A 16,507-nucleotide genomic window follows, 5' to 3' on the forward strand; every position below is an offset into this window, starting at 1 on the left:
TAAGAAATGTGCCCCTCGCCACAGAGTGGGTATGTGAGATGAACTGCAATGACACTCTCATAGGCAATAGAGCTTTACAGCTTACAAAGCACTTTCTCGTGCACTGCTTCTCGCCGAATTTGCACAAGAATTTGAAGAAGGTGTCCTGCTCTCTTGGTTGCCAGTAGGAAAATCGAGGCCCAGCGTGGGTTGCCTAGGATCACCAGCGAGGGAGTGTCGAGCCAGGACTCCAAGCCCCACCTCAGAAGCCTGAATGAGATGACTCAGGCACAGGCTCTGATCGTTCCCTCTCCCCATTCTTTGGGGAGCTAGGAAGGAGTCATAAACTGGAGTCTGCTGGAAGATCCTCGGGGCCATGGGGAAGAGCAGGAAACGGGGCTCCCTGGAAAGAAGGCATTTGCTGGAGAGACCATAAATTAGGCCCCCAAACGGTTGTTTTTCACCCATTGTCTCCCATCAACGCTCCCCTCTCTGCCTCTCTGCCTGCCTGCCTCCTTAAGGTTGTCTCCGGAGAGGGAGGTATGCAGGTTCTTAACTGATAAAATGTGCCAGCAGTTAAAAGATACAAACCTGACCAATCGTCCTTTTCAGAAAAGAGATGTTCACGGAACAAAAGTACTATTCAGAAGTGCTGGATGGCGTTTGTGTCTGAGACAGAAAGGAAACGAAGAGCGAGAAGATGAAGGAGGGAGGGAGAGCGGCGGGGAGCGGGGAGGAGAAAGGATCATGAGCTGGAAGGGTTGTCCAGGCTCAGTGCATCCTAACCGAGGCTCGGGAGGGGCAGGGACGGGACTCAGACCACACCGCAAGGCCGGGCCGAGTCGGGACAAGAAACCCAGGCTTCTCCAGTGTTGTGCCAGGCTCACATTACTTCTGACCACTGTCCTCATCTACAACTTGAATTGTGTGGGTTTCTGAAACATGGAGTTAAATTCTGCCAGCATGAATTCCAGTTGGTATTTCTTTCCTTTTCTTCTGGCCCTAACCTGGACAATCCTATCGTGAAACATATAAATAAAATGACCATTAAAAAAGAGAGAAACCCTCTAATCCCAGCATTTTGGGAGGCTGAGGCAGGAACATCGCTTGAGTCCAAGAGTTCAAGACCAGCCTAGGCAACAAAGCAATATCTTGACAAAAAATTTAAAAAAAAAAAAATTAGCCGGGTGTGGTGGTGCATGCCTATAGTCCCAGCTACTCAGGAGGCTGAAGTGGAAGGATCGCTTGAGCCCAGGAGGCCAAGGCTGCAGTGAGCTGCACTGCACTCCAGCCTGGGCAACAGAGTGAGACCCTGTCTAAAAAAAAAAAAAAAGAGAGAGAGAGAGAAAGAGGAAACAAAAGATCTGGGAACTTAGAGTGTTCTCAACAAGATCTTTTTGAGGAATCTAGATTCATGCTAAAAACACTTTGCCTTGATAATAAAAATACTAAAATAATAGGTGACATTTTTGAAACTTGCCATGTGCCAGTGCTAATCAAAATATTACAGGAAACATTTTCTAAGGCAGGAATTATTATCCCCTTTTGACAGGTGAGGAAATCAAAGCTCAAAGAAGCTAAAGCCAGTGTGAGTCGAAGCTCACACTGCTAGTAAAAGGAACGGCAGGACTCAAACCGCAGTCTGCCCACTGCACCACCTGCTGTGACTTAAAACCCACATGTGATCAGCTGACTGCACTTGAAGGTGACCAACTTGCAGGTGTGACAGGGAAGTGTGCAGAGCAGTGTTAGGAAAGCTTCAGAAATGGTGTACCCCTGAGTTACAAAACACTCTGAGCCAAGGTCCCCCTGAGCTCAGCCAGACAGGATGATGGGGGAACAGGCAGAACTGCAAACAAGTAGAATCACAGCCCATGCTGGAGAGAGCTGAGGACATTCCACTGGAGAACATAGCCTCATACTGATGTCATCCTATTGTGACACTCTCTGTGACAGGCAGACTGGAGTGGCTAGTAAGTACCTGGATGCTAGTCCCAACACTGCCATTGTTGATCTGTGTGACCTTGGGAAATTTTCTCACTCTCTCTGTATCTCTATAAAACGAGGATAACAAGAGTATCAACCTGGTACAGTGGTTGTGAGTATCACAAGTTAATAATTTAAAATCCACATAGTCAGCACTCAATAAATGTTAGCCATTACAGTTGTCCCATATTGCAGTTCCTATTTGGGGCTGTGACCTGTATGCATCTGGAGCATATGCTTAGCTATGGCAAGCAGAAAGAGGACCACAGGCCCCAGCATGCATATGTGTGCATGTATATGTGCAGCGTGCATGTGTATATTTAGATCATGAGAGAGCTCCCTCTCTGTCTAGACTGGCTGTCACAAGATCCTGGAGGATGGAGGCTCTGGGGTCAGGCAGGACCTCAGGGATGTTTGAAGTACAAGGCTCTGGGTTCTGCTCAGCAGCCTGCACTCATTCCCCAGATGAGCCTATGGCTTCTGTGATATCCATGGCCCCCATTCAGTATATATTTGCTGCTGTGAACCAGGCCCTGTGCTGGGCACTGAGGTGACATTGGTGACTGCTCCAGATACAGTTCCTGCGTTCTTGGAGCTCAGTCTTCTAGCTGGGAAAACAGGTGAGTGACAAATGTGATATTTTGATGAACAGGCAGGTTCTGCGTGCTGTGGTAGTTGGGTTGGAGGGGAGCACCAGAGAAGCCCTCACTTAGGAAGTGGCACAAGCTAGATCCTGAAGCTTAGGATGTCAGGTAAAGGGTAGGGTGAGAGAGGAAGACAGTTTTTCAAGCAGTGGGAAGAGCATAATAAAGGGCACTCTTTATTGACCACTTATTATATATGGGGTCATCCTGAGCACTTTACATGCGTTATCTCATTCAATTCATGCAACAGCCCAATCACAAGCACAATTGGGAAACTGAGGCCCAGAGAGTAGTCTGAGGTCACAGGAGTAGTCATTGTTGAGTCAGCACTAGAACCCTGCTTGTCTAACTCCTAGAATACAAACAGGACAGAGCCCATGGTGTTTAAGGAATGGAGAGAGGTTTGGTATGATTGGAACAGGCATGAAAAGAGGAGAGTGGAGAGGGCCTGGCAGCCTTGTTAAGAAGTTTGCATGGCTTCTGAGAACAATGGGCAAATTTGAAGGTTAAAACTCTTCAGGCAAGTCACTGATCAGAACTATATTTCAGCTGAGAGGTGGAGGGCAGACTATTGTTTGGACAAGTCAATGACATTGGAGATGGGGACCAGCCAGAAGGCCACAGCAATAGTCCAAAAGAGAGGAGAGAGTGCTTGGACCAAGGCAGTAGCAATGCAGATGGAGAGAGATTAGCAGATTCAATGGATATTTAGGACAGAGATGCAGTGACATTGAGCAAACGCCTGCCATAGGCAGGCCTTTTTCTGTGGTCACATATAGAGGCACAAACTTTGTAAGCAATGAAGATGGTAGAACACCTGCTTCTGGCTAATTTAAATTCCAAGGAAGGCTGGATGCAGTGGCTCATGCCTGTAATTTCAGCACCTGGGGAGGCCAAGGCAGGTGGATTGCTTGAGCTCATGAGTTTGAGACCAGCCTGGGCAACATGGTAAAACCCCGTCTCTACAAAAAATACAAAAATTAACCAGGCGTGATGGTGCATGCCTGTAGTCCCAGCTACTCGGAGGCTGAGCTGGGAGTGTGGCTTGGGCTCAGGAGGCAGAGGTTGCAGTAGGCTGAGATTGCGTCACTGCACTCCAACCTGAGCGGTAGAGCCAGACTTTGTCTCAAAAAAAAAAAAAAAAATCCAGCAAAAATTATAAATCACAACACTCCTCCTTTCCTAAAGCACCAAAAATATTTCAAAAGCGTTTTTCAATCTTTTATTTTATATAAATCTATGAGGTAGATGTGACTATAATCTCCATAGATGTGAGCAGTGACCTGCCCAAGGTCACATGGCTGACAGAGAAAGATCTAGAATCTAACTCCAGCTCTAGCACTCTCTGGTACACCACAGAGTGTCAGAGCCCAAAAGACCCTCAAAAATCATCTGCTCCAATTTCCACATTGTAACATGAGGAAAACAAGGCTCAGAGAGAAGTGACTTGGCCAAGGTCACACAGCAAGTAAAGGCTTAGAGTAGAACCAAGGACTCCACTCCTGGAATGGTTTATATCGAGACATTTGGGATCATGGAGGTGAGAAAGGACCAGATTAATCCCTTGTAGCAATGGTCCAGCTCCCCTCTCCCTGACTGAATGCTGCTGAAGAGGTGAGACTTCAGTGAATAGTCAGCCCTCCTTAGCACTGCCACCTCTGACCCAGTTACAAGCATACCAACCTCACGAATGGCGGGCACACACTGCCCTGCTACCCCTCTTGTCCCTAACCCTGGACAGCAACTAAGCTGTCCTGGGTCGATGGTGCCACCTGGTGGCTGGTGCTGGGAAGTGTCTGACCCCCCTCATCACGTTCATCCTCAGTTTAGTCCCTCAAGAGGCTATGCCTTTCTCTCTGCCTGTTTCCTCTCATAGATCAGTTAATTTTGCTACAAGCAATCTATTTCTCACACATACCTTCTCTTGCACCTTTTATCCTTCTTTCTCTCTCAATTTTTCTCAAATAACTTAAGACATTCTCTTGTTCTCCCTCTCCCCCATTTAATTCTATCACTGGAATAAAATGTCCCAAGGAAGAACTAATACAAATGTTAATTTGTGCTAATAAAAATGAAAACTGGATATTTCAAAGTGAAATTAAACACATGCAGGCACACACCCAGACCTCGTCCCCCCGCCACACACACACGAGTCACCCAGAAACATTCCAGAAACACACCCAGAACCCCTGTAGAATCAGAACAAAAATCTCCCCTTTCTCAACCATCTTTTAGATCTGCTTTTCCTCAAATGCCAGGAGTCAAGATAAATACCAAATCCACTTCCTTATTTTATTTTGTTTCATTGCCAATCGATAGCATTGCTAGGTTTTTTTTTTTTTTTCCCATGAAAAATATGCCCCAGATGGGGTCTCCAGGCGAGTGCAGAGCTGAGCTGGATAGGGAGACATGGCAGGGTTCTGAAACACCCACTCCCCAGGCTCTCGGGGGGCATGAGGCAGTGGCTGCTGGCACAGAAGGAAACCTGCTGGAGGGAAATCAGACCTCAAGCCCTACCGACATTCTGCTGGGAAGGAGAGGAGGCTCAGTAGCTATGTCTTTCTGTGGGAGCTCGACCTGGGATAGAAGCAAGAAGCACTACATATTCCAATCTGCTAGAGGAGGATTTCCAAAGCCCAGTGTGTCTTGTCACTTCCTCCTCAGCTCAAAGACCTGCCTTCAGGAGCTAAGAACAGGAGAAAAGACTGATGGCACCTTTCTCTTAACTGAAACCACTTAACTGCTCTCCTTATCTATATGAGTGATAAGTAGGCAAGTTCAGACTTTGCAGCAGCCTGAGGCAGAAATTTTCAAAGTATAGTCCAGGGAGCTCTGCCAGGGTTGGAAGAAGTGGTCTGCAAGAGGCTTTTAGGTAATCTGTGAGGGCAGAATTATTTTCATATTTTTTAAATTTTACTTTAAGTTCTGGGATACGTGTGCAGAACGTGCAGGGTTGTTACATAGGCATATATGCGCCATGGTGGTTTGCTTCACCTGTTATTTTCATACTAATGCCAAGGTGTGATTTGCCTTCCTCACTATCATTCTTTCACAAGTCTACAGTGGATGTTTTCAGAAGCTATAAGAAGCATCCATCACAACAGAGTGAATACAGAAGCAGATATGAGAGTCCAGCTGTTTTCTGTGAAGCCAGACACTAAGGAGACCTGTGGAACTGTAAGCCAGTGCCACTCTTACTAAATTTGGGGTTTGGGAGATTTTTTTTTTTCTGATTTCAAAATATTATTTATGTTACTTGTTTGTTACTTGTTATTTTTAATGAATATTTTAAACTTTCATCCATTTTAATTAACCCTCATAAACTAAAGCTTCTTGAAGTCCTTGATAATTTTTAAGAGTTTAAAGGGACCCAGGAGCAAACATTGGAGAACTGCTGCTCTAAAATAATGCCAAGAGGGCTTGGATGGAACCAGGAGAAACTCAGAATTTTGGTGCTAGAAGAAACCTCAGCAATTCCTTGATATCCTATTTTAGATGGGAAAACTGAGACCCAGACAGAGAAAGGGACAGAAGGAAGGGACACAGCAGGGGCAGGAATTTGAAGGCTTGTAAAGTCTCTGAACCACACAGACTGTGCGGCCAGGGATTAAACCATATTCCCGAGCCAGAGAGAAAGGACTGGGATTTTCTGCCCCACGGGGTGGCAGGGCATGCAGAGAAGCAAGCCAAGGCCACTTCACCTTGAGCTCCAGACCACCTTGGCAGGGGACTGCCCACTGCAGATGAGGCTTTACCCCCTCCATCGCCCCACCACTCTTGTACTGGCTGGCCCCCAGACTTACTCCCTGAACTGAGATCCCCACACGGCAGCATCCCACCATCACCCGTTATCCCCAGGGCTCTCCCAAACACCAGCACACTGCCCCATGGGAAAAGGAACTGGGGGTGAGAGGAGGGGTAGGGGCTGGGGCAAACCAGGTGTGCAAACAGAGAGGGTGGGGGCTCAGTGGCGTTGGCTCTCACGCGGGCTCTCACTCACTGAATCAAAGTGAAACTTGGGGACCCAGGAGCTGGGAGGAACCGAAACCTGAACCCCCACCCGTGGGACAGGCCCTGGGCACTAGGGAAAGGCCCCAGGAGCCCCTCCAATTGGCCACCTGGCCTCAGATGCTCTGCTTTACCACAGAGGCCTCAAGCAGCTGTCTATCTGGATCTCAGCTGAGGTGCCCATGGCTACAAGATCAGGACAGGGGAGAGTGAGCAGCCAGGCAGGGAGATGGAAACCAGTTCCTCACCATCTCTGCCACTATGCCCCCTGCAGACCCTTGGGACAAGCCTGTGCCCTCTGTGCCTAGACTACCCCACTGATAGGGTATGGAGTACATGACATGCCAAGGAGTGTGGCTGCTTGGCCCCTGCCCTACGTTCTTGCCTCTGCCACCCTACCCACCTCTGGCCTGTGAGCCTGACTACCCACTTCCCTGACCACACACATACACACACGCACACTCAGCCCCACCAGCCGATTCCAGAACCTGACTCCTGTTAGCGTCCGCTGCCGAAGGCAGACTGAGCCAAACTGGTTTCTTCAGAGCTCATGCTAGGACTCCAGAAGCTCAAAGACCTTCAGGCCGAGAAAAACAGGGCACAAGTGCCGAGAGCAAGCTGAGCGGGGTGCTGTGAGCACTCAGGCCCCGCAGCCCCAGATGACTGTCTCCTTATGGGAAGGCTGCCCAGGGTGGCCAGATCTGATTTTTCTTCCCAAAAGAAGCCAGGCATCCACCCATACATGAAATTTCCTGATTTTGCAAGGTTAGTAACTAATTCAAAATCATCACAAATAGAGGGCAAGTCAAGGGAAGCACGGCTGCCTGCCTGCCAATTGCCCCCTGGGTTCTACGTGATGCCCCCACCACCACCACATCGCAGTGGAACCCTGGTCCTGACCCCCACCTGGACAAAAAAGAACTCAAGGAATGCCCCATCCTTCTACATGAGGGGACATCCAGGGGACACCTCATGGAGGGCCAGGGAGGGGACCTGCCCTAGGAAAGCCCCAGCAGATGCCAAGACAAAATGGTGGTAACCTCCTTCCTGCCCCCAAAGCCACTCTGGGAAAAGGGAATGCAGAGCCTGTCTGGCCACCCATACCCCACACTGGCACCTAAAGAATCGTTGGGCCTCAGCCAGTGGTGAAGGACCAATGACCCAACACAGAAAAACCCACAGGGTAGTGAGCTAGTTCCGAAAAGCCAGGTCCAGGTTCAAGGACAGCATTCTAGGTGGCAGGTCCTGTGTGAGCAGTGGCCTGGAGACAGGAGGCTGAGCCAACACACGGGGACTGGAAGCACGGGAGAAATGAGCAAGAGGAATTTGAGGCCCACGAGGGAAGGGCAGGGGTTCTCTCAAGAGCAGTGCAGGGGGACGTGTGGGCAGCATCCCATGGGGAGATAAGACTGATGGGCCCAGGTATCGACAGTGAGGGCAGCAGACGGTCCTGTGAGAATGGAGGGAAGGAGGGAGAGGAGGACTGAATGTGTCACCTCAAAAGGCAGCAGATGCCAAGGAGTTTCCATGGAGCCATCCTTTCCCTTCTAGGTTTTCTCGGTTTTACTGTGTGATCGGCAGACCCCCTTTCTTCCCCAAGCCTGTTTTCCCATGTGAATGACACAGGGCGTCTCAGATGCTCCCCAAGCCCCTTTCAGCTCCCACAGGGGAGTCTCGAGGTCCAGGCTGGTGGCTCCAACAACCCCTTAGAGGCCCAGCCCTGCCAGGCCCGGTGCGCCCTCTGCCCCCACCCTGGAGGCCTCCACCCCTCTGTGCTCCGTGCTTCTCTTCATGGAAAACTGGGGCCTGACCCTTCTCTTCCGCCTCGAAGCAGGCTGGGAGACTCAGTCCTGAAGGCAGAGGAAGAGAAGGAAAGCGAGTGGCCCTTCGTTTTGCAGCCGACACCTGGGGGCACTGTTGTTCAGCCTGGACGCCCCGGGCTCCCAGCTGCAGGCGCTCAGCTTCTTCAGTGCCACGGAATAAATGGCAACAAACAGGAAGGCGGTGGTGGGCGGACCAGCCAGTTCCAGCTGCCAGCAGGACGGTGCCTGAAGCCTGCTGCCCTCTGCCAGGACGAGCCTCGCGTCCTCATACACAGGCCTCTCGGTGACCATCTACTCAGCGCTTCCTATGACCAGGCCCTGGGGCCACGCCCTTGACAGCCGTCACTTCTTTTTATCCTCACAGTAACCCACAAGGCTGGCATCAACCCTATGTGCCAGATAACAAAATGGAGGTGCAGAGAGATGAAGTAACTTGCCACAAGAAGTCCTCAAACCGTTTCATCCCTGCCCATGAGCCTGTGCCCTTGACTCATCACCTTGCTTGGGGCTCTCCAGGAATCAGAGATCTGTGGAATCTCAATCCCGCAGGGACTGCCTATAACTCCTGACTCAGGAATCCTGAGCTTTTCCACACACCCATCCCTTCTGGGAGCTCGGAGAGGGCTCTCCCCACTTCCTGCTTCCGTTTTCTGTCCCGATCCAGAAGTGGCAGACAGCATCTACACATCCAGGGAAAGAAAAAGGTCCTAGAAGAGAAAAGACCAGGGCCTGCCCACGTCAGAGGGGCCCAAGGGCCCAGCACGGTCTGTGAGCTTCTGAAAGCCCTTCCCTCTAGCCAGAGCTCCCGGGGAGGTCTGCTGGGCAGGGCTGAGGGGGCGTTCAGCCTGAAAGAGACAGAGGAAGAGGGATCTGGGGAGAGACAGATAACAAGCAAGAATACAAGGAGATAGAAGGGAATTGAATGAGTGAACGAGTAAGAGAGAGAAAGAAGAAAGAGGGAGAGAGAGTAGATGAGAGAGTGTGTATGTGTGAGAGAGACAATATATATGAAAAAGAAAGCTAGTGAGATCTAGACCAGGAGACAGAAACACACACAGAGGAAGGCTCAATAAACAGGAAATAAAACCAAATAACACAGAATGAGATGCACCCCAAAGACATGAGGAGGGACACAAAAACAGAGAAGAGACAGGCATTCCCCAAAAGGAAGTCATAATGGGAGCCCCTGGCTAAATGCCCCCCAACAAACCTCCCGATGAGGGTCTCATTGGACTTGGCATCTTCTGGAAAGGACAGGCCCCCTCTGGACCCTGGCTGCCCTTCCTGTGCCCTCCTCAGAAGGCAGTCCAGAGCCCGGAAGGCTGGAAACTCACTTGCAACATATCTCTATGGCCCAAAAAGAAACCTCTGGTCCCCACAGTCCACCCTGGTGCTGGACCGATCAGCTTTCTGAGCTGGTGAAAGGGATTCGCACTCCGCTGATCTCAGTGTGTTCAGGGCCTTTCAAACTCAGGGCCCTGTGGGTTATTGTGAGGGGGACAGGGAGGGGACCTAAGTGGGGAGAGCGGCGGAAGGAGGTCTCGCCAGAGATCAAAGGCCCAGGAAGGAACCGAGGGTCTGAGGCTGCCCTTTCACCTATGGCTCCCATTCACAGCCCTGCCTGCTTGGCCAAGTCTCTCCCTGCCACCACCTCCTCTGGGCCTTCCGGAGAGGGAGGTGCCGACTCAGCCTCTATCCCCCTCACCCAGCAGGATTCCTCAGCCATGCCACAGCTTCCTCCACGAAAGCTCTCAGTTCTGACCAACCAAGAGACAAAGCTACACCTCACAACTGGGCGGCACCCCAGCCTGACCCTCGGAGCCATCCCACAGGCCTCGTGGGCGTCCCTGTGGACCAGGGCTATGCCGAGAGGCTGGGCCAGGGATAGAAATGATTTGTGGCTCTGCCCTGTCCAGTCCACATGAGTGGCAGCCTCAGAGTCAGGCAGCAGAGGGGAAAGATGGGGGGTACAAGCACGTGCAGACACAGTACAGGCACAGAAGCACCGGCCTGCCTCAAAAGTCACGAAGTCTGAAGCAGAATGTCCTCCTTGACTCTTCTGCTCCTCATTTGTCCAGCCCCTGCTCACACCTCTGATGATGGAGAGTTCACTACCTTTCTAAGATAATGCTTCCATTCATGGCCCAGCCTGGCTGCTTCTGAAAGCCATATGTTGCACTCAAGCCATAATCTGCCTCCTGTAGCTTCCTTTAAGCAGCCCCAGCTCTGCCTCCAGAGGCCACAGAGAGCTCACCTGTTGCTGTAGAACAGTTCATCCGAGACTTGGACATAGTGGCTGTATCCCCAAGTCTGGTCTTGGAGGCAGACATTAGAACCCTAGAATTTCTAGACTGAAAGAGTCCTTGCCAATCCACTGGTCTAATAATATTCTAAATTGTTTGTTTGTCTTTGCTACAGAACTCTACTCAGAGCTTTCTATGGAAGCCCAAAATACCAGACAGAAGCACCCTTGACTGAGGAGACTAGAGGTCCCTCCACTTACCCTGGTTACTAATTGTGAACCCTCTAAATGAATGTGACTGATCCACCCTACCAAAGAGCACATATTGAGCACCTACTGTGTGCCAAGCATTTGTATTAGAGCCGTGTTGTCCAACACAGCAGCCACTAGTCCTATGTAGCCACTGTACACTTGAAATGTGTCCAGTACAATCCAGGAACTAATTTCTTTATTTCATTTGATTTTAATTTAAACTTTAAAATAGAAGCAGTGTAAAATATTTTTCCCACTAAATACAACTTTAACTGTCAAACGTTTAGCATCCAAATTGAGATGCACTGTACATGTAAAATACACATCTGGTTTCAAAGACTTGGCACCAAAAATAAGAGAAAACCTAGCTTCAATTTTTTTATATTGATGTTATGTTGAAATGATGATATTTTGGGTATACTGGATTAAATAGAATATGTTATTAAAATTAGTTCCACTTGTTTCATTTTATACTTTTTAATGTGGTTACTAGATCATTTAAAATTACACATGTGGCTTGTGTTCTACTTCTATTGGGTAGTACAGGGCTAGTCACTTTCATGTTGCCTTTATATCTGAAACACTCAGCACAGTAAATGTTTCTTGAGTATCTAAGACACACAGCTCAAAACCATCTCCCTAATGCTTCTAGACTAAATGTTCAGAAGCCTCGGTCAACATCTAAGCCACCACATCTTTCTACCTCTCTGCCTTTCCAAATCCTGCCATGCGGGTCCTCTCCCTGCACAGGCTCACCATAATCCCAGACTTGGGACAGTCTCTCTTGCCTTTAACTGGAATGTCCTCTCCTCCCTCTACCCAGCCACCTCCTATAAGGAGCCCTCCCAGATCCTTTCAGTCAAAACTGGCCCTCCTTGCCTTACCCTTTCCCCTGGTGTCACTTCATCCACTGCCGTGCTCATCAGAGGGCTTTGAGCTTGCCAGTCTTGCTCCCCAGCTCACCCTCTGTGTTTGGATCCTATCACCTGCTCACCTCTGTCGAGATCTGGGCAGGAGGGTGGCCCCAGGAAATGCCCTCAGGGCAAAACTCAATTCCAAGCTGGGGATGACTATGAACCAGGCAGCAGAGTAAGCAACTCCACCTTGCAAAGCCTCCGTCACCTCATCTGAAAAATGGGCAAGGACCCTCAGCTGTCTTCCTCTTAGCTCTCCAACACCTCTCTCACCCCATGATCTTCTCTCAGGCTGCTGATGGTACCACCTCAGAGGCCAGCACCCTCACAAATCCATGGTTTGCAGCCTCCGTGGACTGACCGGCCAGCGTGCCTGCAATGTCCCTGTTTCCCCAGTGGCTGGTTCTTACTTTCTCTGCTCTCCCCCAACCACTGGCCTCAGGTCTCACTTCTCTTTCTGCAGCATCCAACCTGCTAATCATGCCCTTCTGTTTGAAAATCTTTCCCACACCAGCCCCAGGCTCTGCCCAGTCCCAGGCTGCTCCACCTCCAAAGGTCCTCTCCAGAAGGACTAAGGTGCAACAGGTAGCTGGAAAATACCAGGGAACTGAGGCCCTAGGGGCACTGCAGTTCCTCCCGACTCACCAGTCCATGCCAGCTGTATGACTGTGGAGCCTCCATCACCTCCCCTAGTAACATGGAAGTGACAGTCACTAGAGCTTCTGCAGGGATCCAGAGAGATACAGAGAGAGGATGGGAAAGATCAGAAGGAGGCACTTATGCAATACCCCCACAGACACTTCCCTGGTGTGAGCCAGACCATTGCTGTCCACGCCTGGGATCAAACGTGCACACTGTCAGCGGTGTGGGCAGCAGCGAGCAGGAGGCTCTGGTTGCTGCTTGGGTTCATCCCCCACTCTTTCCATGCCATCAAGCTTCCAGGACCATCAAGTCATTCTCCCTTCCACCGCAGACCACTGACTGAACTGCCTCCCATCTTCCTGAGGATCAGGACTCTTCCATATATATCAGATGTGGAGAGTTCAAAGATTACCCAGGCCGGGAACACTGGCTCATGCCTGAAATCCCAGCACTTTGGGAGGCCTAGGCAGGTGGATCACTTGAGTCAGGAGTTTGAGACCAGCCTGGGCAACAGAGCAAAAACTCATCTCCATTTATTAAGGGAAAAAAATGTAATTTAAAAACTAAAAATTGTCATCCAATACCACCTCTGATTCTTGATACTCTGTATGGCAGCCCAACAAGTGGTCACTTCGTCTCTGCATACATATCCCCAGAGATAGGGCATCATTCCCTCTGGAGGCATCCCCTTTTATCCCTAGGCCACTCTCATATGTGCAACTTGGTTCTTTCTTAAACTGAGGTAAAATCACCTCTGCATCTGCTGCACACTTTAAGGCCATGCAACAAGATCTCATTCCTTCCTCCTTCCTTGTCAGCCCTCCAAACACTTGAAAGCAGCAATCCAGTTTTGTTTATTCTGCTCTTCTTTGTGCCAAAATATCCCTAGAGCCTTGAGGCGTTCCCAGGTGTTGTATCAGATCCCTCTTCAGTTAGGACCCAGCCCTATTTTTCACTATCCCTCTTAAAAGTCAATATACCCAAATGGGCCACAGTCCTCTGGGAATGATCTGAGTAGTACAGAGTGGTCAACACCAACACCACCCACATTCGGACCACACTATACCTCATAAAGGAGCTCGTGGGCCCAAACCATGACTGCTGGTCAGACTGCCAGCCAATACAGCACCCCGAAAACAAAGTAAAACAACGCCCTCAGGCCAGAACTGTCTGTTTGGTGGTAAACATTAAACTAGATTTTTTCTTTCCCGAAAATCACTGCCTGGATCCCTCAGCCTCTAGGGGAGCCTCACACAATCTGTCCTTCTACCCAGGAACAAATACAGCCAGGCCCCAGCTTAGGCACATCTGCTGCGAGTCCAGGTGACAATGGGAGAAAAGATGACACCACTAGCCTCATAAACAAACAGCAATGGCAGGCCCACTGCCTCCTGCAGCACACAGCACCACAACCTACTGAGTTAAAGACTTCTGACATCTGTTCAGGAGCGGCAGGAGGAGGAGAGGCGAGGCAGGTTCCAAAAGCCGTGAATCATCCCCACGCACCCCCATGGCTCCAGACTGAGGCCACCGGCTCGGCTTCTGGGCTGCTGGCAACACGCAGACCACAAGCCAACCCACGGCTAGGCTGACTCAATTTTCTAGTTACAGATCTTAAGTACTTAGGCATGTGCTCACGAGAACACACATTCCTTACATGGAGCTGAGAAAGGGAATTGTGCCGGGGAGCAGAATAATTGAATCAAGATTTCTGTCACGCTGCTCTCAGGCCCTAGACCACAGCCCTGGTTTTTTTTTTTTTTTTTTTTTTTTTTTCCTGACTAAGGTTTTACAGACTCCCAGGGGGTCTTTTCTCTCAAACCCATTAATGTCAGCCAGTGCTGGCAGCCCATCCAGAGGAAAGGAGTCCCGGTTAAGGTGCCCGGTGTCCAGGATGGAGGTGGCCGGCTCTGGAGACCCAGGCAGCACACGGCTGGTAGAGGGGCTGAGAAAAACCAACCGGGAAGATTGTCATCTTTGTAATCCCCCCAACACCCCCGCACTCCTTCCCTCCAGACCCAAGGGCAAGGATGAGATGATTATTAATTTCCTCCACACCGCCCCCCAACACCATCACCAGGGCTGAAAGCCTTCTCTGCTGAGGCGTGTGCAGGCCTTTCAGAGAACCCACTCCTCCACCCTCCCCAAGCGTGCCCCTGTCCGGGCTTTGCCCAGCCCCCTCTCTCTGGTCCAAAGCTCCTCCACAAAGGGGACTTGGGTGTGGAGCCCAGCACACGCTGCCCTCGGGCCGCATTATCTGCACACACACACAGGGTCTTCTTAAAGGCCAAAGCTCAAGCCACAAGGGCTCTGCCAGGCCCGCTTCTTCTACCCAACGGGTGACCATGGTGGCCGCCAGCAAGAATGTCACAGTCGCACCCTGCTGCTGTCTACCTGGCGGAGGGAGGGCTCAGCTCCTTCAAGTGTTCACGAAAGGGACAGCGTGCGGGCTTGGGGACTCGCTCCTCTGCAGGTAAGGGAGGTGCTCGCGGACACCTCTGCTACCACCCGCGACTGACTGAGCGCCGAAAACTGACCCCGTGGGGCGCATTCCCGATGGGGCTGCAGGGGCGTCTCTTACCTTCGTCTCTCTTGCGCTTGTTGGTGTCGGCGCTGGGGGACGTGATGCCCAGGATGCCGCTGATGGAGTACGACGAGCCGGCCGAGTCGGTGCTCACCGAGGACACCTGCGTCACGGAGCCCGTGGACACTGCGCGGAGAAAGACGGGTGGTTAGGACCGCAGACAGCCGAGGGCGGCGGGCCGGCTAACACCGCACGCGGGGCTGTGGGCAGCTGGGAGTGAGCGAGTGCGGGGGCCCGGGGTGGGCGCTGAGGACCCTCGCCCTACACAGGCGTCCACACCTGGGCCACGAGCGCGGGCCTCGGGCGGGCGGTTTGCCCCGTTCTCTGCGCTGTGAGGAGTAAGAGAGGGGTGAGTACTGAGGAGGACTGACCCCGGCAGAAAGGAACATGGGGACAGGAAGGGCGCTGGCTCAAATCCCAACCTATCCTTGGATGCAGGTAGCAGGGGATGGAGAGGAGAAAGAGGCGAGCCGGGGCCCACCAACAGCCAGTGCTAAAAAAAAAAAAAAAAAAAACCCGAATTACTCATTAGGCAGTTCACTACCTGCCTGCATACCCAGCCGTGAGTGCAAACACAACTACTTGAGCACAAACTCACAGGCACAACTAACAAACTGCAAACCGCAGAGTGCACCTTCTTTTCAGTTTCTCTCTGTGTTTTCTTCTTCCAGTTTCCTGGGATTTGATTTTTCGTATTAATTATGACAATAACGATAACTAACTTTTTCTGAGAACTTACTCTGTGTCAGCATTGAGGCATTATCTCATTGAATTCTGAGAACAATCTTAGAAGCTAGGTAATTGTGATGATCCCGTTGGAAAAGGAAGGGAAGGGGAACCCAAAGATGAATGGCTCACCCAGGATCACACAGCTAGTAAGAGAGTGCCTGGGCTGGGGCTCATGCCTGTAATCCCAGCACTCTGGGGCAGAGGTGGGAGGATCACTTGAGCTCAGGAGTTCAAGACCAGCCTGGCCAACATAGTGAGACCTATCAAAAACTTTTTTAAAAATTAGCCAGACGTGGTAGCACAAGCCTATAGTCCCAGCTACTCAGGAGGCTGAGGCAGGAGAATCACTTGAGCCCAGGAGGTCAAGGTTGCAGTGAGCTATGATTGTGCCACTGCACTCCAGCCTGGGCAACAGAGCAAGACTCTGTCTCAAAAAATAAAAATTTAAAAGGCCAGGCACCGTGGCTGATGCCTGTAATCCCAGCACTTTGGGAGGCCAAGGCAGATGGATCACCTGAGGTCGGGAGTTCAAGACCAGCCTGACCAAATTGGAGAAACCCCATCTCTACTAAAAATACAAAATTAGCCAGGTGTGGTGGTGCATACCTGTAATCCCAGCTACTCAGGAGGCTGAGGCAGGAGAATCACTTGAACCCAGGAGGCAGAGGTTGCAGTGAGCTGAGATCGCACCATTGCACTCCAGC

General features: G+C 50.8%; 1 protein-coding gene across 4 annotated transcripts in view; it reads right to left on the reverse strand.

Annotated features, from left to right (window-relative positions):
• PAX5 (paired box 5) overlaps window positions 1–16,507 on the reverse strand; it is a 196,863-nt gene that overhangs the window by 148,503 nt on the left and 31,853 nt on the right. For all 4 annotated transcript variants that reach the window (XM_017543193.2, XM_017543191.2, XM_017543192.2 and 1 more), the window contains one exon: window positions 15,072–15,200. In XM_017543193.2, the coding sequence (XP_017398682.1) occupies window positions 15,072–15,200 (129 nt within the window). The remainder of the gene's footprint in view (window positions 1–15,071; window positions 15,201–16,507) is intronic.

This window comes from Cebus imitator, unplaced genomic scaffold (genome assembly GCF_001604975.1).
Source record: "Cebus imitator isolate Cc_AM_T3 unplaced genomic scaffold, Cebus_imitator-1.0 Scaffold149, whole genome shotgun sequence".
Classification (NCBI taxonomy): domain Eukaryota; kingdom Metazoa; phylum Chordata; class Mammalia; order Primates; family Cebidae; genus Cebus; species Cebus imitator.